The sequence below is a fragment of the Caloenas nicobarica genome, chromosome 1 (genome assembly GCF_036013445.1).
Source record: "Caloenas nicobarica isolate bCalNic1 chromosome 1, bCalNic1.hap1, whole genome shotgun sequence".
Classification (NCBI taxonomy): Eukaryota; Metazoa; Chordata; class Aves; order Columbiformes; family Columbidae; genus Caloenas; species Caloenas nicobarica.
Window position 1 is genome coordinate 33368618 of NC_088245.1, and position 27708 is coordinate 33396325.

General features: G+C 39.6%; 1 protein-coding gene across 1 annotated transcript in view; it reads right to left on the reverse strand.

Annotated features, from left to right (window-relative positions):
• The window catches only part of NELL2 (neural EGFL like 2), a 154065-nt gene that overhangs the window by 36727 nt on the left and 89630 nt on the right, over positions 1-27708 (reverse strand). The window contains exons 14-15 of the mRNA XM_065648237.1: positions 5660-5782; positions 3465-3560 (exon numbers count right to left, since the gene is read on the reverse strand). Of these exons, the coding sequence (XP_065504309.1) occupies positions 3465-3560; positions 5660-5782 (219 nt within the window). The remainder of the gene's footprint in view (positions 1-3464; positions 3561-5659; positions 5783-27708) is intronic.

Consider the following 27708-nt stretch of genomic DNA (forward strand, 5'->3'; position numbering starts at 1 on the left):
ACTGGGTACTGGGCCAGTCCTGTTTAAGATCTGGACAATAAGGTAGAGTACAACCTCAGTGCATTTGCAGATGCTGCAAAATTTGGAGGAGCGGTTGCTACACCAGGTAGTTATGCTGCCATTCAGATGGACCTCAACAGGCTGGAGGGACCAATAAGGATGCCATCAAGTTCAGAGGGAAATGCCAACGCTATTAAGAAACAACCCCGGGCACCAGTACAGGTTGGGACCAGATTGGGAAAGCAGCTTTGCAGAACAGGATCTGGACGTCTTGGTGGACATCAAGTTGAACATGAGCCAGCAATGTGCCCCTGCAGCATTGAAGGCCAACAGCCTCCTGAGCTGCGTTACAAAGAGCATTGCCAGCAGGTCAAGGTGATCCCCTCTATTTCATGCTGTCAAGATCATATCTGGGGTGCTGAATCCAGTGCTGGGCTCCCCAGTACGAGAGAGACATGGAGCAAATCCAGCACAGTGCTGTGAAGATGATGAAGGGACCAGAGCATCTGCCATATGAGGAGAGGCTGAGAGAGCTGAGATGTTCAGCCTGGAAATGAAAAGGATGAGGGGGATTTTACCAATGTGTAAAAATACCTGACAGTGTTGGAGGAAGCCAGACACTTCTCAGTCATGCCTAGGAAGGGGACTACGTGGGGGCAGTGGGGGGAATTACATTTGAACATAATGAAAAGCTTATTTTTTTTAAGGTAAGGGTGATTGAACACTGAAATTGGTTGCCCAGAGAGCTTATGGAGTCTCCAACCCAGAAAACATTCCAATTCCAACTGGGCGCAGTCCTGAGAATCCAGCTCTATTTGACCCTGCTCTGAGCAGGGGGATTAGGCAAGATGATCTCCAGAGATCCCTTCCAACATCACGCTTTCTGTATTTCTGATAAATGATTTAAATGGAGCTTTTAAACCACCTTTTGCAGAAGGAAACAGTAAGAATCGGTGATTTTATTTTCTAGGTTATTGCTGGGTTGTGGATTCAATATTCTGTTAATTAATTTACAGGTTTAGCAGCTGCTGACACTTTCTATATAACTGTATGTTTTAAGTGAAAAATGCCAAGATTCTTCAACAAGCAGTTTTTTAATAGATGTAGCAAAACCAGAAATAAGTAACGTGATTTAGAAATAGATTTGGCATCTTTACATCAATCCTCCTCCCTCCTTGTATACGATCACAACTAAAGATGTCTGCCCAGAAAAGATTACATCACCTTTGTAGATGAAGTGACTGTTCAAAAAGGGAAGCTTCCAGCATAAATTATTTGTAACACGAATGTCTTGAATCACTTCAAGCCTAACAAGAAGTAGCTTCAGGAAACTCTGTCATATTCCCTAGGAGTAAACATGTACTTTCTAAAGATCGGGTTTTCTTTTATGGCTGTATAAGGCATCACATTTCTGACAATGCAGTCTCAGAACAAAAAAGCTTTTGCTCTTATCAACAGGATAGCTCTTCCATTTGCCACCCTGATGATATTTCAGAGTGTATGTTTCAAAGCCACGTGCAAGTAGATTATAATCTTACATTTGCGCATTAATATCCAAATGATGTGACCAAGCCTGTACCCTGTGGCTGATCTCTAGCACTACTTATTTCAACAGTAAGAAAAAATATTATGTCCATTGGAGGTCCACCAGGACAGAGGGGCTTTTCCTTGCAAAGCTGACCTATGAAACTGGTTTGAGGCTGGTGAACTGGCTCTGAATCACAAGAGTATCACTAGCTCTGAGATACCAGGTGAAAACTGCCATGCTAACCTCATGTTAAATATTGAGATCAGATATTCAGAAAGGCATTCAGATCTGGTCCAAGTCCCTGCCTGCCCTCTTTTACATTTCCCAAAGGGCAGGAAGGACGGGCAGTCAGGCCAGCAGTCCAGTTGCTTTTGAAGGGTGTTTGGGGCTGAATGCATTTAAGTTAGATTAAGGTGCCTGAACTTTCTGAATTGGGAACAGAGTGTCCCTGGGTTCTCCTCTAAAGAAGAGAGCAGAGACAGAACTTCCAGGGGCAATTCAGAAAAGCCAGTAAGATCTTTCTTTGATAGGGGCTTTTACTACTGACTATACAAGGAGAGACTAAAGCGAATATGCTTCTAGTCTACACACTTCTGATAGGAGTATAAAGCTGGAAAAGATAAATGAGAGCCTTGAAATTGTACATGTCTTATTAAGTCAATAACAGCAGAATGCCAGCAAGGAGCATATAAGACAAATATTACTAAAACAAAGTCACTGTTTTAATACTTGAGCATTATCTTGGCACACAATTTGTTCCAAGCAAAACCACAAAATTGTTACATTGAAGAGACCTTGGTATCCTGTACCACATTATTTGCAGTCTGTGAAACAGTGAGGAATACTTGAAAATTTACTCTTTGGACATTTTTCTAGAAATAGATGAACAATCAGGATACTGCTTTTCACACAGCATCCCTCTTGTGCACTGTGGTCATATCTGCTCAAATACAGAAGAATGAAAACAATCACATTTCTCACCTCTCAAATGGACCAGGTAATGCAGAATTCAGATCAGTCTGTGTTTTTCATTAAGCTGGACATGTTTACAACTCAGATGAAAGCAATAGTTGCTCAAATGACCTCCTTTCCACTGTTTGAAAGATTTATTGAAGGCAATATAGAACAGCAACAATAGTCAATCATAGGTGGCAGACTGCCCTTTTATTAGGCATACTGAAGCCAATTAATCTGAGTGAGCTTTCTCCCTGTACCTCCTAGAGGCATGTATCGTTAGAATGCATTTAAATATTCTGCAGCAATAAATAAAAGCACTGAAAGTATTCATTTGAACTTTGAGAAATTATTTACAGGCACTTGAGATGCTACATATTAACATTCTACGTACTTTGCTGGGTGATATAATTAGTCTAGATCCAAGACTTAAAAAATAAAGCTCTAAAACAAGGCTTTGTGGTGCTGCCATCCTCAGGGGTAGCAGGAAGAGAAAGTAATGCCTGCAAAATGAGGTAAAAGCAGTAGGAACACCGAAACTTGCCTTAACACTGAGTCAGAACACTGAGTTAATCAGAAGTCTTCAAATAAGGCTGCAAGGGAAGGTGGGCTACTGAACCAGTCACACATTTACAGCACAGAAGTCATCAATTACTGAAATTTATTTCTAGATGTCAGATTATCTACCATTATAGGAGATACCAAAGGCCATTTGAGGTGAAAAGCAAGTCTATAATAATCTTATTAATAACGAAACATCAAAACGCGAGATGTCTTAATTCATGTTCTCATTTTTGCAGTCCACGTGCTTCTAATTAGAACTGCGGCAATATATTCTCTTGGGAGGCATATAAGAAAAGTGAGTAACTTTTTAGTAGCAGCTTCCTCTTACTGGGCACACAATTAAATAATCCTTTTTTCTTGGATTACCTCAAACATCCTCCTTGGATTACTTTCATCATAAATTCAATTATAATCTTACCAGTTTCACAGCTGGGTCCAGTGAAGCCTTGTGGGCAGGCACACACATTGGAAGCAATACAGGCTCCTCCATTCCTACATCCATCTTTGCAAAAGGCTGCAAAATGCAAAATCACAATATATGGGTAACAGAACTACAGTCAACCACCATGCAGGTGGCCACAAGCCACTGGCAGGCTGGCATGAAACACGGTCCCTGCGGCATGGAGCGCAGATGCTGCCTTCTCCGAAGGATAGAGGTCATGAAGAGATGGTTTATGGCCCCCCTGCCTCACCAGCCAGATGGGCTGACAAGCTACAGAAGGAGATTAGAGTAAATCATCTGAAGACAAGAGCTCATATATATGTTCCTTTTCACGCACTGAGAAGCAGTGAAAGGCAGCATCTTCTCCAGGAACAGGACTCTTCCTAGGGCAGCGCTGGTCTTCTCTGCTGCCCAAATAAAGGCCTGGGCATAATAGGCAAAATTGAACACTAAATTCTCTGGCCACCTTATTCCTTGATTAAGCAACTAGATCAAAACAATAAAAACAGTAATTTTGTCTCAGGACCTTCTGAAGAACTTTAAAACTTCTACCATTTAGAGTTTGAAGCCCATTCTTGAGTTGGCTCTTTGGCACGCTGCAATCTGAGAAGCCATGCTCACATATTTAGGTGCAGCATGCTCCAGATACAGCCATGAGTATGTATGTGCATTAGAGTCCCTTCTGCAGACAAAGAAATGTGACCAGCTCTGACAGAAAACACAGCAGCTGTTAGTTGCTCTGATTTTATACACAATATGGAAGGAGCAATACTCTGGTCACAAAAAAAAAAAAACAACAAACAAACAAAAACCAGAGAAAACTATAGGTGAAGCTCAGCAGATGGATGTTATCACCGATGTAAGAGCTGCTCCAGGGCACTAGTCTCACCCTGCACTTGTAACCAGCCACCAGAGATGCCAGGCTTTGGTTTGCAGCTGCTCTGTGTAACAGCACCACTGGTGCAGTCTTAAGGCTCATCTGAGAGAGAACACGAGTGTTATTGACTCGAGCTTTCCAGCTCTCAGGTTCCAGGCACCAGCGTTGTGGCGTTAAGAGCCCCAGCACTGAGTGAGACATCTCAGCTTCCCGGGCAGGCTGACACGGTGCACGGCTGGCAGCACAGTGCATGAAAAGCTGCCAAAACCATGGGGACAAGAGGCACATCCAGGTCTCTCTGAAGGACACGGGCATCCAAGCCAGGGCTGTAGAGAAGTACATTTCTCAAATTGGGATACACAGGCTCAGAACCTACTCCTGTATACCGTCTTTTCAGTATTGAAAAGGGAGGGAGGGAAGGATGCACTTTTCTTTGACAGTGGATCCACGTGCCCTCTGAAATGTCAGATCTGCAGTCAGAGCTCTTACCCAGGCAAGAGAAGAGCCGAACAATGTGCTCTAGGGTTATGCACCATCTCTTTGACCCAAAGAAATCAATTACCTTTTTGTAAGCTGACACACCTCCAGCAGAAGGACTGGGGAATACTCCCAAGCACAGCACAGTAGTGAGTTGCACAGACAGAGCTCTCTTCTGAGAGAAGCAGCTCTGGGTTTGAACCTCCTCAGGTTAAGACTTTTTTTCCCATTCCCCAGAGGAGGGGACATGGCGTGTATCTCTGGGAACGCATCTGAGACCAGTAACGTAACTTCTAACGTTTACCAGTGAATGAGACTCTTAGAAAACAATGCACCACCTTGTGTGTAGCAAAGGTTTTGTGCATGCACATCTACTGCTTTCCTCATTTACAATAAAAAGACACAGCATACCAAACAACGTTCAGTTTATCCAAGTAAAATAGCAAGTGATTGACTGCAGACAATGTAGATCTGACTACGTTTTCACAGCTGTAACTTTGTTGATAACTGTGGGCTTCCTTGAATGGTGACGTGAAACAGAAATGTTAACGTGGGACAGAAATGAAACATAATTACTTCAAATTATAATGCATACTAACTTATGTATACATCGTCCTCAAATTACTGCAAACTCTGCCAAATGCAAAGTCAGTGTACATCTGTCTATGATGATCTTCTTATAGGTGCAGGACCTGAATGCCCAGCCTAGCATTTCGTCTGTCTTCTTCAAGGTACGTGAACAGATTTGCATCAACTATGACAAAGCATATCATCCAGTTCAAAGACTGACATAACGCCGGGGTTCCCAGCAGCTTACCTTTGCAGATGGTACCATTCCCCGTGTAACCTGGCTTGCAGACGCAGTTGTGCCCACCCACGGTGTTGAAACACAGTGCGTTTTCGTCACAGTTGTGCTGGTTTGTTATACATTCATCATGCTCTGAAAAGTGAAACAAGAATGGAGTGGTCCTGAATTTTTAAAACACAACAAAATAAAAGTCTCTGATAGGTTTCCATTTAAAAAGAAATAAAAACAGTAGTAGTTACCGACAATAGGGCTACATGAACAAGTAACCATGAGATGGCCAGTGTATGTAATTTTAGCACGTAAGAGTATATGATAACTGTGCTGCAGCATAACTCCAGTTTCATTAAAAGGGAGCCACCATCATGATACTTTCCATGTGGGCTACCGTGTTCTCATAAACATTTGCCAAGGAGCCGGCCAACATACTGAAAATCCATATGCTAGTTCTACTGTATAATGTATTCATGCAGGTTTATCTTATGTGGGATTCGCAGGATTTCCTTCAGAAAACTGACTAATGGTGCGAGTCACATGTTCCAAACTGCAAAAGATATGGTTAGCAGAAGGCAGGACTTCAAAACATAGCCTGCGTTTTCCTTTCCTTCAGTGCATATGCAGCACTTTATTTAGATGAAGTAACTCAAAAACAAAGGTCTGCCTGCCGTTCAAGGGACTTTTGGCACAATGTGTCCTAGCACCAGAGTGCGATGGATGAGACTCTTCAGTCTGGTGACTAGACTTAGACATACTGGGAAATACACCTTCTGGGAATAAATGAAAATTCTTGACGACGTGATTTTGTGTTGATGTGCAATGCACTGTTTAATCTGAAACAAAAAATTATACTATAAGTGTTCAGGTTACTGAACATTTTAATGTTTTAGTTTGTGATTTTCAAGAAATGGAAAATGTTTTTTCAAAACAAGATGCTCTGAAGTCTCATTTCAAAACGCCAAATGAAATGCTCTAGTATTTTCAAAATGCAGTATCTTTCCCTGTAGGCATCAAAATGACATGTTTCCACCTTCTGGAAATATTCCACATATTTTCCTTAAATCAAGAGTATTCACCTATCCATAAATAATTTCAGACCACTGAAATTTTAATTTCAGGAAAACCAACTGTTTGCGGAAAACAAAAGCACCTAATTTCAGTCAGAACACATGGACTAACCTACATGTGAGGTTTTCATAGCCATAATTCTGCCCAAGTTTTAGCAAATTTCATTAGTGCAGCTTACGCCAGAGTTCTGGCTATCTGACACAAGCCTTAAATCTGGAATTGGATGCTCTTTCTTCCCCAGTTTTGGGGATGTCACACTCCTCTGAATCTTCCCTTTTATAAATAAGGAGCTGAAGTCTGCACATTCTGCACAGAGTTGTCAGGAAAATTAATTTCTTAACATTTGCAAATCACTATGGAAATGTTCAACACGCTATTTCAATACTGGCCATAAACCTTAGGAGTATATAACTGGTAGAATGGCACATCTCTAACCCATCAGTGGATGTCAATTGTCCTCCAGCAATGGCAAGTACCTGTAGTTTTAAAGGGCAAAAAAATTCACCACAATGCAATTTATCAATTTGAAACGCGACATAGGTTGAGATACTTTTCATTTTTTGGTGGGTTGGTGGTTGTTGTTGAGTGTTTGTTTGTCTGGGTTTTTATTAACACTAATCTAACACCCCTCTTGAAAAAAGGACTTCTATGTCTCTTACATCACCAACAACACCCTCATCAACCCTCAGTACCAAGGCATCGGCACTCACTGAGCTGAGTCCCTCGCTGGATACAGCAGAGCAAGGGCTGCAGGCCTCTGCCCTGAAGCATGAGATTTAATTACTTTGCTCTCAGCATGAATAACTAAAATTGTTATTGTTCACCAAATGACCCAGACCCTCTAAAATCCAATTACAGTTTTGACTCCAACCTCCTAACATATTGAAATCTCTCATGCTGGCTGAAAGAGAATTTATGCTAAATCATAAAATAAAGAAAAACAAAAGTCATAACCATACAAATTAGAAGTGTTATCTGCACTGTAATAATATTCCAGCTTTCTTAGTTTGTGTTAATATTATGATATTATTTAAATATTATATATGCTATTTAAATATTAAATATATATTATTTTCTCATTTGTAAAGGTGGTACATAACATAGAACAGGAAAATAATTATGGAAATCTGAGAAACATTATGTACCCAGCAGGCCAAAATACCTTGCAAAGCCATTATCTTGGTATTTCAGGAAGAAGTGCCTATACTACCACTTGGGTCCCTCACTATAAGACAGGCATTGAGGTGCTGGAACGTGTCCGAAGAATGGCAACAAAACTGGTGAAGGGTCCAGAGCACAAGTCTTATGAGGAGTGGCTGAGGGAACTGGGGCTGTTTAGCCTGAAGAAAAGGAGGCTGAGGAGAGACCTTATCGCTGTCTACAACTACCTGAAAGGAGGTTGTAGCATGGAGGGGGTTGGTCTCTTCTCCCAAATAGCAAGTGGTAGGATGAGAGGAAATGGCCTCAAGTTGCACCAGGGGACGGTTTAGATTGGACATTAGGAAAAATTTCTTCACAGAAAGGGTTGTCAGGCATTGGAACAGGCTGCCCAGGGAAGTGGTTGAGTCACCATCCCTGAAGGTTTTTAAAAGACGTGCAGATGTGGCGCTTTGGGACGTGGTTTAGCGGTGGACTTGGCAGTGTTAGGTTTATGGTTGGACTTGATGATCTTAAAGGTCTTTTCCAACCTAAATGATTCTATGATTCTATACAGCAACACGCCACACCAGTAAACTCAGTGTAAATAACTGAATTAGACAAATTCAGTATCATTCTTAACGAGGAAGCGTAAGAAAGTTCATGGAGGATGCTTGCTAATATTTCAGGAGGATGGTCCAGCACATAACCCAAACTCTATCAAAACAGACAGTAATTCTACTTCTGTGGTTATCTGCTCAAACTTCATGTCTATTTTTACTTACATCAAATATTAGCAACTCATGAAAAATTCATGGGTCTGATAAATGATTCTTGGATTGAAGTTTACATGTCAGTTTTAGGAGGAAAATGTCTCAGAGTAAAATGAAATTTTGTGATTCAATTAAAGGACCAGAGATTTTTAAATTATAGGAATGGGAAAAATCAGCAAAAACTTATCAGGATGTTCTACATTCCACCTAGATTGTTGCCCTGTAGCATCTGAGCTTAGGTTCAATAATACCATTAAAACCATTTAAACATAGAACTTCTTCATATTCCTTCTTACAGTGGCACCTAAAGAACAGTCAGCCTACACTGCAGGACCTGCTCTTCTATGGACTGATTACAAATGGTTAAACTACACCAGCAAAAATCCTGTACATAAAGCATATTACTACATTCACTCTTCCAAGACACGGCACACTATCCACACCAATTTAAAGAGACCATCAGAGACATCTCCTCCCAGAATTCTCTATTAAGAACAAGGCAGACTGTCCAGCTTTATTAAAGATAGCAATACTTATTTGTAATAAAAAGGGTGGTGGTCTGTTGATAATTCTTCATTAATCCATGCTTATCACTTTGGTTTCTTTTTCTAAATCAAACACTTGGAAAGTCACCTTAAATAAGGAGGATGCTGCAAAGACTGAGTTCAGCAATCTTAAATATCGAACCAGGAACTGTAGAAGCAGACAGGACTGTGCATTACAAAGAACAAAAAAAGGCAATTTATAAAAGAATCATTTAAAGAGAAACATTAATATGGTTTTTCAGTTCAAAAACCAGTATAGAAACATTATTTGCATTATTTAGAAATTTCAGTACTGCCCAAATATATTTCTGATACGCCAAGAAGCAACACTGAGGTCATTTATTTCAGGCCTCTTTAGAAAACGTGTGACACATTTAACAAAAGCCCTGTGCTTATTTCACTACATACCATCATGATGATGGGGACAGGTCAGGTACAACTGCATTACAGAGGTAAGGAAATAAAAATCACTTTTGCAAAGGGATTTTAATGATTAATACATCTGCATTTGCATTAACATATTCTGTAAAGACCAAAAGCACTGGTTTCAATGATTATTTCTAAAGCTTTATTATCTAATACATCAAAATTCCATTTTGCACTGTTCAGGACTCTATGCTCAACAGTGTTAAAATTCATAAAATCTCTGATCTGAGTGAGAATCAACCAGAGTTTTAAATGCAGCATTTATATTGACTAAACTATCTCTGGAATAAGGTCCTTTAGATAGAAAAAAAAAAGTCAACTCTAAACTTTGCTTTTGCTCCACGGTAATAACAATAGCAACAGTAAGTGCGTATTAACGTTCCATGAAATAGTCCTTATGACACAGATGACTTAGAGATGTAAAAAATTATGTGAAGATGCAATTAATTCAATTATGAGCATTTGACGGTGCAGCAAATAGATCATATACAGACACACAAATACATATACACATATGTACATACATACACATACAGTAAACGTGACGTACTTTATTTTATTTTGGATAATTTTTAAATACTACTCTAGAATATTTAGTTAAGAATATATCGTTTGCTTGACAAAAATGTCATTACTTCAGGGTATCCAGGGTGAAGTACTGCATCCTAGTACTTCACCCGCTATATCCTAGAGACTGCTGGCATAAAGAGATCAGGACTCACTAGATTCTATGATGTATGACAATGCAATGACAGCTGGGGGATCTGTCTTATCACCTATGCAGAGATTCTTGCAAAGCTTCATAAAATTTAGCATACTGTCTATAAGTTGTGTCACCTACGTCCACCTCTTTTTATCTTCCTTGTACTATGCAACATCAGTCCCTATCCTTCCTGCCATGTATTTCACAGTTAAAAGTAAAGAAAAAATCTGTAGAGCATTACCTACTTGAGTAATGCAAGCCTTCCCAATGTTTGCCTTGCACATCCACATTCTCCAAACCAGGAGCAATAAGGGATGATAACTAAGTTGGATCAGTTACTTATGGGTAAAGAATATTATGCTGGCAGTTTTCCTGAACCATCCATTACCAATATTGGAAAACAGGAGCTGAGATCATACTTAAGGCACGGAAATGCATAAAAGTTCCCAAATATGTAAATAAAATACACCCCTCCAATTGTACTCTTGTAACATCATGCAACTGATATTAATTTCTGAGTGAGGAACTTGTGGACCGGGATTAAATTAAAATATTTTAAATAAAGGTAACATATTAGGTATTTTCTCCTTTCAATGCCTCTGAATTCTTAAACTCAAATTACTTTTGACCTCCTGTCTCCTTCCCATTGATTTGGTATAGATCTTTAGAGCCTCAGTGACCAGCTGGCAATCTGACATGACAATGACAACAGTCACAGCAGTGACAACAGATAAGAGTTACTTGAATTATCAATAGCTGACACACTTAAATGCCCTCTCATGGTTTATCTTAATTACAAGCTTTTTTCTCTCATACAGTTCATGTACAAGACAAAAAATAGTAGTAATTATATGGGTAGTTTGGAAAACTTATTCCATTAGGATCATTTGGGAAATGACAGAAGGTTAATTTCTTTAAGACTTCATATTAAGTAGTTTAAACTCTAATTGGAAAGTCTACTTAAAGTCTCAGTATATGCACACTATTTTCACAGAGCAAATGCTGTAAATATATTTATGATTATGTTATCTCTTCCATATGTTATTTTTTCCATTGATATTCCCCAATTCAAGTATGTCCCAATTCATTTTTCTATAGATATTCCCTAATTCAATAGCAAAATGGGACTCATGCTTTAATTATGCATAGAGTTACCATCATACAGTTTACCCATAGTTAATGCTGAAGTCATTAATCATTAATTAATGACCACCAGCAGCTGTCCTCAGTTCAAAGGTGGAGATATGAAAAGCCAGGTCTCACTGCTAATCCTGTTACTTGATTGATTTTCACCTTTATCCACTCCCATACATCCATGCTGCTCTTGGACCTCATTTTCTAACTCTTTCTTCAGTGCAGCTATGTCCAGAATTTTCCTCCTATTTTTCTCTTACGTTGATAATAAAAATAGCGCTGGCATGTGCATGTTCTACTTTCAAGGTCTCTTTAGAGACTATCTTGTTTTCTGAAATGCTGTTTCTGTCTGTAATTACTTAGTCCATTGTTCTTCAGAGAGAACAGCTGCCATTGTTTCATCCAGATGTCTCCTTCTCTCTTTTATCTATTAGCCTATTTACTTATTCTATATTTGGTATTAATATGATAAAAAAGGAAAACCAAGAAAACTATAACGAAACCTTAGGAAGAAAATCCACTTGGGGATACAGCCAAGATCCAGTGTTCCTTTTCATATCCATTATGAGAAAGCTCCTGGACTGCATCTTAGTTATACTACTAGGAAGATATATTAATAACAACAAACCTATATTAGTGGTAATTACTGATGTAGGATTAAAAGCAGCTGAAAAAAACACTTGATCAAGAGAAGGCATGACGAGGAACAAGCACTCATTCTCCTTGTGTCTGCCTGCGAGGCGAGGACGGCTTTGGAGAAAGCTCCAAGGTGGCTGTAGCTCTGACAAGACTCAAGAGAGGCATGGACTGAGCTGGACTTTTGAAGTGGTATAATTTGATGCACAAAAAACCAAGTCCTGACACTGAATGTGATGATGAAATCCGTCCCTAAAACACCTCCCATTTCCAATCATGAAGTTCTTTTCTTTCTAGGAGAAGGAAAGCGTTTAACATGGGGGCTACCAATGTGGAGAATACAAGAAAGATCCTGTGACCAAAAATTCCTAGAGAAATCCTGCATATTTATATGCAAATACAACTTCCAAAAATATGGGACATTCTAATCCAAGTAAATATTAGGGGTTTTAAAACTTATTCTAAGAAGGTTTTCAATTTTACTTTTATTTTTATTTTTTGCACAAAATCTCTTTATTTTTTGGTTATTCCTATGCTGGGTTTTCCTCTTAGACTGAAGGAATACAAAACTCTTAGCTGTAAGTCCCTTTGAATTGTCCACTAGTAATTCCAAATTCTGTAGCTCTAATAATGGATTTTATGGCTCTAAGCAGGGTATACCCTCCCCTAGGACGCAACTTGAAAAGCCTAACACATGAGTTGAATGTTGAACAGACCACCTTTCCTGTGCTATCTTCACACCAAGAAGTCCATGCCAAGATCTCCTGGAACTCAGGGAAGACAAAGATATTCTCGGTTTCAGACAGAACAGACAAGCTGATGGGCAAAATGCATATTTCAAGGCAGGCCCATCCTTAGTCCCTTCATCTTCCTCCACAGCTCTTGAGTAAATCATTTAAAACTTCTTAAACCCATCCGAGTTTCATCATCTTCAAAATGTGTGTTACAATTGCGATTTCCAGTTTCATAAAACAAGACATATTTTTGCAAAATACACTCTTCTCGTGGAGGCTTCTATTGTAGTACTAACCAGTGGTACTTCATGTATCATCCTGTGATTTTTTTTTTTTTTTTTCACTTTTCAACCAGTTAGGCAGAGGTATATTGAAGAATATTTAGCATGACAGCTGGAGTTAGATAAGCTTTAATTTATCTTCGTTTTCCTTCATATCTGCCATTTTCTATATTCCTTCTTGAATAGAAAAGTTTAAGGGAAGGATTTTCTAAAGCACTTAGCATAGGTCTAGCTGTTTCCCTAAAGGAAAATCTGTAACTCTCACTGATTTCAATGGCAAGACTGTAATACAAATGCAAAATTATTTTGAAAATCCCACCTTAAGAGATTTCAGTCTAGACATAAGGTCTGTGACCTTGTCACCCACTTCTTTCTTGATTTAATTCAAACTGATCTCTTAATATCTTGTCTCTTTTATCACTGACATTTTAAAATAAGGTTTTTATCTTTTAAAAGCTATTTTATAATTTAGATTTTCCATATAAATTCATTTTATTATTTTATTATTTTTAATCTAGCCAGACGCACTACTTGTTGCCAGGTAAATCTTTTAATTAGCAACTTGTATTGTACACGAGACCTCCCAGGCACTTATGATAAAATGAGGCTTTCAAAATCTTCTATTATGTTGTCAAAAGTGACAATGACAGCAAACGCTACATCTGTAGTAGTGCTCCCTACTTTATTGCTGGTAGAATAGCCAGACTAGAGCTGTAAATATCCTATTTCAATTTCCTCAGCCAACTGAAAAATGTTTATTTTACTTCTTCTCCTAAGGCCAACCCTTTTAATTTACTGTTTCCTTACTAAAATGCTCCATAGTATACAAGACTGCCACCTGCAACAAATACATGTATTGGATATTTGGCCTCCATCCTACACACATTTCTGTTATACAAAGAAAGCAGGAAAGTGACTCCACAACTGCTGCTGAGGCTCCTGACTTGCTGCCTGTTCTCCTGTTTCACTAGTAACAACTTCAAGGCCACCTACATAACCAGACGGCTCCAGGAAGAAAACCTCTGAGAAACACCGTTTTTCAGCACAGAGAGAACAGAAGGATGGACATACAACAGGGCAGAACATGTCTCAGCAATTAAGTACTGTCCAAAGTTGGTTTGATACACTGCAGACATACTCAAAAGCTCTCAGGAGGCAGCTGGTGCCCCTCTTCTATTCCTTTCAGGATAGCATCACGAGCAGAGTTTGCCAACTTTTTCCACAGGGTCCTGGGGAAACCACAGTTACAACATCCAGCACCACTACCACCATCAATGACAGTGCTTGTCAGGTGAAGAAAATGAGAAGGACAACAGTGGGGGACAAAATGCTGCTGTTACTGTGATCCTGCTCTTGTCTGCAGGAATCTGGAGCAGTTTACCAAACCATAAATATTAGGAAACAACTAGTTATTCTCTCCTCTTATGCAGCAGAGAAATTTCTTAATGCATGAGGGGTGGTTCCTCTTATTTCCCTGGTAGAACTGCAACACTGGCACTCAGATGACTCACTGGATATCAAGTAGGGCAGTACTATTTTTGATAAGGCAACTGTAGTGCTTGAGCTCGGTGCGGGAGGAGGCCTTTCTTCAGTGTCACTCAGCTAATTTTGAAGAGTTCTCTACTTGAAAAAGAGGACAAAGATATGCTTCAGTGACGGCAAAGCAGAGCCATATTGATGCCCTCAGGTCAGTCTTGATACCATCTCTAGTGATGCTCCTCATTTTCCCTAGGGCACATCTTCCTGGGTAGTTTACAGAGGTGCACCAAGCCAGCACAGCACATGCATCCTTCACAGACACTGCACCTAAGCTGCCGTCCCTGGAAACCAAAGCCCTTGGGGAGAATGGTACAGCCAGTTCTCACCACAACACAGTGTCAGGGAAGAGCTAACACACACACCAAGCCTTGGAAGCCAGGAGGTGCTCCTGGCTTCTGCAGTCCAGACATGGCCCGTGATGCCAGGAGACACCCTGCAGAGCCATCTGCCCTGCTTATAACAAAAACCAGCACAGCATAGTAGTAGAGATGCAACGAAACTACTTCTCATCTTCCTCTTCCCCTCTAAAATAGTATGAAAATTGACACTGGCTAACTTACTCATTTCACAGGTAGATTTTCTAGCCCACACTGTGTTTTTGTTGCGACAGTTCCACTGCTAGTGCAAATCAAGCTTAATTATTTCCTGTACTGACATATATGAATACTTATGAGTGTTTTATACTGATAAATATTTGCATAAGCACGTTAGCAAACTTTACATATCTTGAAAAATTCTGCCATCAAATCTGCTGTGCTATTTAAGAACACCATGAATTCCCCTAATAAGCAGGACCATGGATGACATTAAGTCTTCAGTGTTGTTCAGGTCTCAAATAGTCAAAATATGAATTTATAATCAAACCACAGATTTAAGGAAAAAAGCTGACCAGATATCCCATTTTCCTAATACTACTGTAATCCCAGGATGACTTCACCTTTGTAATCCCACTTCCTCTACATATCTGCTCTTTGGAAAAATTAGGATTTAAGCTGAGATGCTGTGAACAACTTTGGAAGACTTCAAACAAAGATGAAGCCCACTCCAGGAAGGTGTATTAAATGAATAAACAAAGGGTATTTAAAGCAGATTGGAATATCCATTTGGGTTACCACCAAGCACAATCTCTATTTACCTCCCAAACACTAAAATGATGCAAACAGAAATTCAGATGAATTCTACATCCACTTCCACCTTCTGAAGAGCTAGGGACAAGGTAATAAGTTCTTCTTTCCAAGCATGCACACACTCCAAACTTATTAAAAACACAGAAAAATAATTAAAACAGATTACTCTTAATGGAGCCCCACCTTTCCACAAATCAGTCCTCTTATCTTGAAACAAATTGGCCATTTGTGCCCACTTTGAACAGTGTGGAACGTTCCTTTTTTTTTTTTTTTTCCAAATACACCATCATTAAAAGATTCTACTAGAGGTTTCCAAACCCTAAACATCAAATTTAACACTGTGTGACAGCTGGTATGTTCCAAACTGATCACATTTAGTGGTCTGTAACAGGGTAAATGACACAATTACCTGCTGTAATTACTGTTGCTGACAATATATTTTCCCTGATGATTGGTCTGTGTGACTCAGAGCTGCTTATCTTTGTCAGTCCAGTCCAAATCTCCATTTCCACGTGACTTGGACATTAACTTAGGAGGTTATTTACAAATTAGTTCCAATATCTGCCAAGACAGATATTTGGGATAGTATAAATTCATATTTTATTGCATGATTAAACAGCCTACCATTCTAATATTATTTTACATTAGAAAATAAGCATTCACAAATAAATTCTGTTCCCAATTTAAATCAAATGCTAAATATATTGGGAGGGAAACACACTGAAACAGGTAAATAAAATGAAGGAATAAAATGCAAATAAATAAGTACACTGACATTTTCACACAGTGCTCATTCCTAATGCAAAACATGAGGTAAAAAAACTAAGTGATAAAACGTTAAGATACTTCTTTCTCATTGCTTTCTTGTGACAATTTTAAAGAATAACTATAGAAGACAACAGTGACTTTTGATTTAGAGCCATGTGAGTTACAGGCTAATCAAGCTAGCTGATTGCAAGCGTTTCCCTGGGATATCTTTCAGTTTTAAAATATAAAATAGATACAATTGCTTGCACCATTTCTCCTAAGAATACACTTAAGATGATGTGAAAAGATTGCGGCATATAATGACAGTAGGAAACAGAGACAGTCTTTTTAAGATGACTTGGAAGCTTGTCAGAAAGAAAAACACTCCTACAAGAACTCCTACAAACCTTTTAGGTAGAGCATCCTCTTATTTTCTTGCTAAGCTTGTTGACAGAGCTCTTGGTTCTCAAGAGAAACATCGAGGTTTTCAAACTTCTTTGTTATCTAGTGGGGAGTGCCTCACTTTTTGCACATCTGACTACATAAATTGTAAAGGTTTTGAGAAAGTAAGCTGATTACCGTTTCTGAAATAATTTCTGGTTTCAGTTTTCCAGTTCAGTCTTGAACATGCCTCAAAACTTCTGGCATTTTCTTTTTTTTAAAAAAAAAAAAAACGAAGAAAGAAAACGAGAAAAACACAACACAAAAGACAAGCCACAACAGTTCCATATATTGAGAATGCCTTCAGGAAAAATATCAAGTATCTTTATAGATACAGTACTTTCCGAAACACTGCCTCACAAGAACCTTAGGATTCTGTTGTACAAGAGCACAGCATAGGCAGCGATGCTTCTCCCTGTATCAATGTGACTTTTCAAATTAATGATGATGATTTGGCCAGTCTTCCTTGGGGCATCAGCAGAACAAAATCCTAAGGATGGGTTCCAATATATTTTCTCAGTAGGTGGTGTTTGTTCGTTCTCGTTGGCCCACTCTTTCTGACTCCTGCAGAGAGGTCCTGCCAATCACTCGCTCTTCTTTATTCACTTAGATGAACTGGCAAACAGAGGCAGAGCAAATTCTGGAACTGAAACTAGTTTTAGATAGAAACAGAAGGGCAGAAAAAGAGTTTAACTTCCCCACTACGCATTCATGCGGGACCAGCCACAGCCTGGCTGCAGAATCATCAGCACACTTCAGTGTGAATCAGAAGTTACATGTAGAACTAAAAATATAAGCTTTCTTTGGGATTACGCACAGGAACACAGACACTGGATGAGTCAGTGAAGTGGATAAGCCCAATATGTTTACTTTGTGCATCAACGCATTTCAGTGTAGATTTCAGCATAATTCAATGCGCACAGAACGACTAGAAAGGATGCGACTCCTGCTGCGGTCAAGGGGTCTGTACCACAAGTAAGGACACTACTCAAGCACATGGCTGGAAGAGAGTGTTATAACCCTAAGGGCTATTTCTTCATTATTCTGGCTATAGAAATGAATGTTTAATTTGAAGAAGCAGTTTGATGTAGTGAAGTACATCTGGTTTTGTAAGTCAAAAATCCTGAGTCCAAAAAAAGACTGACAAAAGGGAGTAATATTGATAAAGATCTATTGCAGAGACAAATCTAGGAAGGGTTTGTCAAAGAAGATGACAAATACTAAATTACAATGACTGACAGTATAAAACATGAGTTAAGGAAACAGTCTGCCATTTAGCATACAGCAGTTAATCTCTTGCAAACATTTCCTGAAAAACAAAGGATACTTCTAAATTGTTTCAGGAGTCAATGGTTACCTGACATGCCATGCAGCATGCAATGAGAATGAAGTTATAAAGCACTAAAAGTTCCCATGCTTACAGATCGTCTGAACAGAAATAATTCAGGGATTCATACCTGTCCAAACAGAAGACTTCCATTTTCATTCAAAGAAAAAAAACTTGCAGCTATGATATTTGAAGAAAAGGATTCTGAAGCCCTTGGCAAAATTTAAAAATCTTATGTCTCCTCTTACGAGTCTTGACAGCCAGTTATCTTTCTTACCCTCTGCCTTTTCTAACAACTGTGTTATCCTAGGATTGGAAATGTTTTTCAACAGACTGACATAACCATATCCTGCCAGCTGTATCTACTGCCTTCAAAACCTGGCAAATTTATATCATGGTTATAGCCACCTTGATTTTACTGTGAATGCATAGAAAACTGCAGACTTCAATACAGCATGACCACATAACCTGAAATAACTCCACTGCTCCTTTTTTAAGAACCCACACGGTAGCTCCAGTCTCTCACTGACCTTGGCTGGAGTCCCTCGGAGAACAGGCTGCACTTTCCCAGCACAAGGCAATCACCAGCTGGCTCAGACACGATAGCTGTGAGCCATCCAGCTTCCTTCAATTCTGCCTTCCTCAATGAGACAGCAGCAGATTCCCAGCTCCTGAGCCAGAAAGATCCTTACAACTTCAAAGAAACTGTCCTCAAGGCTACCTACTGTGTTTCCTGATCTTTGCAGTCTATCTTTCACCGTCTGTGATCATCCACAGAAGGATGGGCCAAGGGAGGTCCATCTGTGAAAGGATGTCATGTTGCAGTTAATTATTACCAGCCATTCCCTCATTACCATCATCCTAATTCCCACAGTCCACAGCTACCATCCATTATTGGGATGCACAGACGAAGACATTTCAACCAGACAATAACCCATGTACTCTTCAGTCTCTTGTACTCAAACTCTTCTAAAGAAAAAATTCAGCTGTTTGGTTGCTGGTAATTCTGGGTGCAATTCAGCTCCAGATTAAGGTATTTAAATTCAAGAGCCTACATGTGCCTTACTGGGCAGGATTCCACTGTGCAAACACACACTTGGCTAAAAATAATTACATCTAGCCTGGCATTTCATGGATATCCAAGACATCAGCAAAGGCTGTAACACGAGGCTCTACAGGAAGATTGTAACAGCAGTTGGAGAGCAAGTAGGACACACCACAGCATCTAAAAAGGCACTAGACCATCTAAAAAGGCACTAGACCTATAACTGGGCAACCAGATCTTGCTATAGACAACTAAGTTTGTACTTCAGTCAGTGTAACCCACAGAACTCAACGAGTGTAACATAGATACCCACAATGTGGTTGAGTTGCTCACAGATAAGGGGCTCAAACCCATGGAAACAGGTAATTTTCTCTGCTTGCATCCAGCTGCCACTCAAAACCAAAAGACCTACAAGGTAGGTCTTGTGTAGGATCTGCTAATCCCATAACGATGACTGCCTAGAACCTGTAAATATACAACTGAGTTGGGTCCAGCTGAATCCTTGACCTCTGGTGATTACAGTGTGAGCTTAGATGAAGATATATACATTTGGGTGTCTTAATAGCAAACTGAATTCCACCTCTTGTGTCAACTTCAGTAAAATTCTAACATGAAGATTCAATATAATTAGCTATGGAAATTTATAATTCATTCAGTGATGGATGGTTTGTTAGATTTTGTATTTTTACAATATACTCTGTTAATTTTGCTATACCCCTACATCTCTAATTTCCAATCATATTGTACTGACACACCACATAACTGCATTGCAGAAGCTGTCAAGGGATGCTGACTTCTTGGAAGCTGCAGAGGGGTTGAGAAAACTGAGAAATGGCAGGTACGCTGGATGTCTGTCGTAATACTGTGAGATAAAAAGCAATGTTAATGGTTGAAAATATTGTAACTTCAGAATTTCTACATGAAAGAATGATATCACAGGAGGAGATGTCGAGAGGGAAGTGCCGAGCTCTCCCTGCTATCCAGTGATAGGAGGCATGGGAACGGTTCAAAGCTGCACCAGGGGAGGTTTAGACTGGGCATTAGGGAGCATTTCTTTACTGAGAGGGTGGTCAAACACTGGAACAGTCTTCCTAGAGAAGTGGTTGATGCCCCAAGCTTTTCAGTATTTAAGAAGCATTTAGGCAATGCCCTTAAGAACACGTTTTAGCTTTTGGCCCTGAAGTGGTCAGGCAGTTGGACTAGATGATCGTTGTAGTTCCCTTCCAACTAAATAGCCTATTCTATTCTATTCTATTCTATTCTATTCTATTCTATTCTATTCTATTCTATTCTATTCTATGCTATGCTATCCTACCCTATCCTATTCTCTCTTTTCTGAGTTACTGTTTCAAACTGAGTATATTCTCAAGTTGATACCTGTACTTCCTTTCATACATTGAAAAATTCCTCATCACCCTAAGAATCCAAAATATATTCCTTGTAAAACAAAATAATCAATTCTGATGTCTGCTTCTGCAGAAAGGCAGATTTTAAACAGCATACAGAAACTGTAGAAATCAAATATAGTTAGAGACTTGCTTTTGATATAATATCTTTTACCATCCTCTATTCCTAAGGCCAATAGGGAATCGAGCTCTATAATGCTTTGATAGATATAGATACACATATAGATACACACACACAGAAACAACGTATATAGCAAATATACATATATGTGGTAAAAGAACAATTGAATTAAGTATCCGGTACTGAAGATCATCCATTCGTATCTCTGTCAAAGCAATACATTTTCTGTTTGTCAACTCAAACCATATTCTACCAAAGACCCTTTAAAAGTGCATTGGATCTTGATCAGCTGGGAAATCATTCACGCTATATTTGCGTAGCCAGATGAACAGTTGTTATGAACTGGGTCAGTAACCAAGGAGGAAATGGGACCTAAAAAGTATCATCTAGGAAGGAAAAGAAAAGGTCTCATTCCAAGATAAAGCAGCCTCCAAACTAAGTTGTCAATGATAACCTGAGTCAATCCAAATAAAGCATAAATGAGTTTCATTGTATAAGATACACCAGATATATAAAAATGACTTGTGTTGTTATCTTAGTAATGCAGTCGCATAGCAACAAGCTCGGTCTGAATGATCATTCTTTTATTAGCTTTGTGGATTATCTTACAGCTAGAAAGTGGATATTGGAGAGAATTCATCCTGAAAGAGGATTGAGAGCTTCATGTAGGCCGACATACTATAAAGGAGAATGGAAGCTGGGCCAAGTAATGGAAATGAGAATCAAATAGGATTTGAGTTTAAAAATGCCCTGTGCATAGAAGCTGACTTTGAGAGTGTTTATTTCTAACAGCAATCGTGACAGTATAGCAGGACACCATCGCTCTAGCGAAGTTTGGATTACACTGTGTGATAATGCATGTGCATGCACGTTACTTCTTATATAATTGGGAGAGGAAATCACCATAATCGGAGATGGAAAAGACAGATGGTTCATCTTGCCCACATCATCGTAAACCCAGAACTGCATGTTTTCTCTGGTGCTTTGCTGACTATAACATTTCCTTACTCAGGCCATAGTATGTCACTCCAGCGATGTTACAACATGCCCGTCGGTATGCTTGTTTATTGCACTGTCCCTTGCACCGTACTGCACAATTATTCTGTCTTTATTTAAGCACAGTCAACGAGCTCAGCTGTTGAACAAGCCGCAGAACTTGAGGAAAACTTAAAACTTTGCTGAATTCATCAAAAAAGTCAAGGGAAATAAACAGGAAGAAATTAGCTTTTTTACTGTCATCATGTCTCACATTACTGTATTTTCAAGTAACAAAGCTTCCGTACTATAGGCATATGACTAATCTGAGGTCATATACTTTAACTTCTTTGCAGCAGTGAAGGGTAAAGAGAATGCAGCAGTGCTGAATAAAGTTGCATCTTGTGGCCATATTTAGTCACTTATTCAAATGTGGCCTCATTTACCAAGGTATAAAGCGCTATCAATTTTTATTTTCTTCAGGATGACTTCTGGATGCTCTTGTGTGTCTGAAAAAGCAGGCCCATTTTTATACTGTTAACTGAGGACAAGCCTGCAGCTTTAAACACAGAAGCTGGATGACTTAATTCAACTCCGGATTACACCAGTTTCACAGTAGCTTTTCTCCATGGAAATCCAAGCAACTATACCACTCTCAGAAGAGGTTGGTGCAGGTGCTAAAACATAGCCCACACTCCTCACAGGTAAGCTAGATTCTATTCTTCATTTTAAATAAGGAGAGGCATTCCCTTTCAGTTCTCAGAACTCATTTGTTGGAATTGAAATGTACAGTTGGAACAAAAATAACTAGTAATACATGATATTGTAAAATACCCGCACTTCACAGCGAGCTGGAGTCTATCTCCTACCAATGTATACTGTTGCAAACCCACTTCTAGCCCCACATCAGAACCCATCAATGAACTTTTCCTGAATATCTGGAAGTAATGTATTGCAAGTCTGGAATTTCACCTGGCTTGTGGCCTAGGGATTAAAGATGAATTTCACCTTCAGCATCCTCACAAGCAGTTCAGCAAAACTTCTTCTCAAGTATGCCTGCCACTAAATGTCACTTCTGCTGCACAGTGTAGGAAAAAAAGGAGATTTCTCATACTGCTGATGTCCCAAACAATTGATGGATTTACAAATCAAAAATAAACCAGTGAAATCTGCATGGAAGCCCACAGGCAGATGCACTTTTATGAACTTGAGCTTCTAGATGCCAAGAGGAATCATTCATCCAAAGTGTGTCAGAGTACTATGGTAATAAAATAAACATGTGACACGGAGTGTATTCTCCCCTCAAAAATAGCTGTATCTTGCAAAAAGCAGAGGGTAACAACTGCGCAGCTAGCAAAACCCCTGATAATCTGGGGATATGAATCATAAACAGTATTGACCCGTGTTATTTCAACAAAATCACAGGTCCCTGTTACTGACATTTCAAGTCCACCCAGATGCCAGACTGGTTGCTCCCACAGTGGAGGCATCTGCACTCAGGGGATAAGGATGGGCTGCACTGGCATTGCTAAGACGCTACCTCTGTTTCCTCATAAGCACCACCTGGCAAACAAAGCATTAAAGGAGGAAAAGGAGGTAAGATTCTTCCTTTGGCTATACTAAAAAAAATAGTCTTGAGTTCATTTCCTGGCTGATGGGACAGTGAAAACTGGGCACTGGCACATACAAAGCAGAATTTTATCAGATGTACACAACTAGTATTGGGGAGAGGAGAGGGAGAGGAGAGGGAGAAGGCTCTAAAGGTAACTTCAGTTTCTACTGAGGACTATAACTATACTTTTAACACTTCATGTTCAAAAGCAGTGGAGGAAGTTTGGCAGTTCTAAAAGAAAAGAGTCTCCCACTCCCTGGAGAACATCATTAGCCTGTCATCTCCTGACCCAGCACCAGCATGATGATAGAAGTATCCCAGAGATGTTTCTTTAAAATCCTTTTTCATACACACACACACAAACAAACACTCAAAAAACCCACCACATATCAATTATTAGCAAAATACCAAACTAACAGGTATCTTTCTTAAGTGGGGACATCACCAGTGGCATTAGCTGAAATCCAAGCAGATATGTAGGTTGTTTCTAAGCCACAGCTATCTACAAGAACGGAACAAACAGGAAGGCTCAGGAAGGACAGAAGCTTGATTGCTGTGGGCAAAGCAAGTGTAAAATAAATCACAACAATGTGGCCTGTTGGCAAACCAAAGTGAGAAAACATTAATGGCTGCATGGGAAAAAAAAGCACAAAGGTAGGTGAAAGAGTATCAGATGCATGAGCAGAGAACGGGCTAAATGTGACAATCTGTTTTCTGTGCATTATGTTGAGGTGAGTTTGTTTCAGTCATCCCACAGTACCATTGAAAAGCAAGGAATATGGCTCAGACATGAAAAACTAATGTCAAACGTACTGGCTACTGATCTGCAGTGGTGCAGGCCTTTCCTCTACATTTTCCCCTTTACTATTGAAATCCTCCAAGTAATTATTAATTAGTACTATTGTTATAATAATTCCTACTTTTTGCATATTCAGTATCGTTATGCAGCTAAATGTGTAGTTTTCTCCTTAAATCTTTACCATATGTCAAGTCAGCCTCCCCAGACCCTTAATTATTTTAATGTTGGTCTTGGAATTCCTTCCAATTTGCAACAGATTTGTGATTTAATTTGATTTGAAAAATATGCAGAGCTGCCAGTATTCCAAAGAATTAACATTTCAGGTGTCACTCAACTTTCTACCACCATGCTTCTTGGTAATTTATGTGAAAACAATTATTAGACATCAGTTTACTGTAAGAGGCTACTGCAGAAAAAAATTAAATGCTGCTGAATGCACTGACACCACTTTCAGAAAAGCATTGTTAGAAAAATCTCTGAGACTCATAAAGACTTAGGCTGGGGCAGAGGAGGAGGGAGGCCTAACAAGGTCCAGCTGGATACACCTAGTTAAAGCCCAGTGAGTTCAACACATCTCTCATTGCTTTGAGTAGGCCTTCTATACGGCCAAGTCAAAAAGCGTGAAGACTAAAGCCAGCCATCTATTCCACTCAGTCCTTTTATTTCTAAAGCAGTACTTCAGGCCTTCCGTCTATTTATCCTCTGAAGAACAAACCCTGCAGATGTTCCCACCACAGTCATGGTGTGTTATATAAAAATCCTTCACGATTTTCTTTATAAGTCAGAAAACAAAAGTCAGAAAAAGTCAGGAGCAAAAATGTGATGGTACCAGGCTGTGATGCACAATAACCACCTCACAGACTTAGAACCTCCACCTATTTTGCCATTTCCTTTGGCTTCTAAGCAAATTCTTTCTAAAAGCAAGCAGTAGCAAAAAATAACCATGACTTGGCTTAAGTGAAAATGAAAGGCAAAATCGTCAGGAACGGATTTAGCAAAACGGTTATGAAAATAAGTTACAAGGTCTGCATGCATCTAAACCATGTATGTGAGCGCCCAGCTCTGCCGCGAGAGCTGTCCCACACAGCCCAGCACTGCTGCGGGGATGGACGCGGCTGCTCACATTGCCGGACCGTGTCTGGAAGAAGTAGGCCACGATTTGCACATGCCTGATAGGCTTTTAATAATTAATCAGTTAAGAATTCACATGTATTTCCTGCCAAAGTACAGCATAATTGTAAAACCTCACTGGTGTCAGGGTACAAAGTTATAGATTGTTCACTTCCCTCTCCGAAAAAAAAAAAAGGTAACATATCATGTACTAAACTCCATAGAGGATAGCATGTACAAACATTAATTGAGAGAGTCTCATTTATATATTAACACAATCCATACAATCCATACTTCCTATGTCCATCTTACATTTGGTCATTTATCATCTTAACCAGATCACACATACAGAGTGAGTCAACTGAAGATACCATAACAGGGTACCCATGGGGAGCCCCAATGCCTCCCTCTCCAGTACCACTAATTTGAAACACAAAACAGCCCCCAGGGAGGAATTCTCCAGGTGGGTAACATCAGCTGTGTTACCTTCTCCACATCATCCCAGGGACTCCCCACCATGGGAGAGGCTGAGCACATCACCAGCACTTCCACCAGAGTCATCTCCCCTTCCCCCTTTTTTGCTGTCTGGAAAGCCGAACAGCTTTTTTGCTTTCTGGGGCTCAGAAAATCCATGGCTTCTCCAGGCCATGACATGCATCTTCCTCTGTCCTAATACGACCTTGGGAGGATGAACTACATCTCACAGAGTTGTCTTTCTTCTGTTCCATTTTTGATGGGTTACTTAAACAGGTGAGTGGTCCCAAGGCAGGAAACTGAAGACATCTGTTCAGACTCAACACGATTAACCATCCACTGTGGTTAGTCGGAACTCCTCACTGTTAGAGTTAAGTGTGAAAAAGAGAGAACTCACATCTCTCATTTCCTAACTTCTCCCTTTTCTATTAAGAAAAAAAAAAAAAGGTGCAGGAAAGGATAGGTATTGTGCTGTTCAGAGCACTGCTACAAGCTGCAGGTTACACAGCAACCTGAAAGACTGGAGGTGACACTGGCTGCATCCTTGTTTCTAGAATGAAAACTTTATTTTTTCCAGCCAAGAAAACAGCCTGTGCATTTTCGTAATCCCAGGCAGAGTAAGGATGCACTAAAGTGTTCAGATTGAATCATATCTAACGGTGGTGGTGCAGCATGATGCTACCCCAGCTAAGACTCATGCCATTTTCTGCCTTCCTTCCCCCAGCGCAATACCATCAGGTTCTGTGAAGCAAAGTGGAAGGGAAATGAGACAACACCAATGTAGGGAAAGCATGGTAGCCCAAGGCATATTTTTTATGCCTTTAATTTGCAGTTTCTGCACCCATTTGGCATATGGGTGCAGCTTAGGACTCATCTCCCTTTCTCAAAGCTATGATTGATTTCTGAACATAAAATCAGTCACGAACAACGGATTTCTGTGTAAATATCGTTGTGACTAACTCAATCTAACCCTGCAAATCTTGCTTCCAAGACGAATACAAATAACAAAATCTGAAATTGATGTCTTCATTACATCCTTTGTTGTGAAAATCAAAATGTAATTCAGATCTATTGTAAAACTTGCAATAAACATGCCAGGAAGAAAGAGACTGGAGCTGTTTTGGAAGCAGCTATATGCTGAAAAATCAGTCTTTTGTGCCCAGGACTCTGACAGAGATAGATAGCACAGATTTCTTTTCAAATGTCTCATACAGGAGAAAAACCCTTCAATGTCACTGATTTTATGTCTCTTTTCTATTTTGATCAATGACTGCTGAATTATATATGTGTGCATAGAATGGAACAATAAGGCATTTTACGTTAGTCTGCCAGCAAGCTGCATGGACATCACTCACATCGCAACCTGCCTAATCAAGGTTCAGGTATAATTTTTCAACATCTCCTTCCTGTGCTTCAGCTATCTGTGCAAACAATGATATATTCATGCCAAGCTACAGAACATTTTCTTCCTGCTTAGTAACATTCCCAAGGATGTGCTATCAGAGCTTCTGGTCTAGCTTACAGTAAGTCAGCTATTTTATCCCCAGCTACGGTTCCATAACTGGATTTGATGACACAGCATTACAAAGGTAATTTTTAAAATTTTAAAAATTTAACATTTAGCAACACGCAGGGTCAGCTACCACTTGTTTGCCCCCTTCTTGTTATTCCTGAAATGGATTAAAAATCTGCCTCCTCTTCAGTTTCACTGATAGTTCAGCCAGCAAGTTAAACCCAGAATTGTCAATGATGCAAATAAAGACTTGCCAAGAACTTTAAATTCTGCAGAGGGCAAAAGAGGGTTGAGTCACCAAATTTAGTTGCAAACACCGGCAAAAACTAAAGTGCATTGGACTCTCCATACACGAGTACTGAGAGATTTGAACAGCACTGCATACTATACA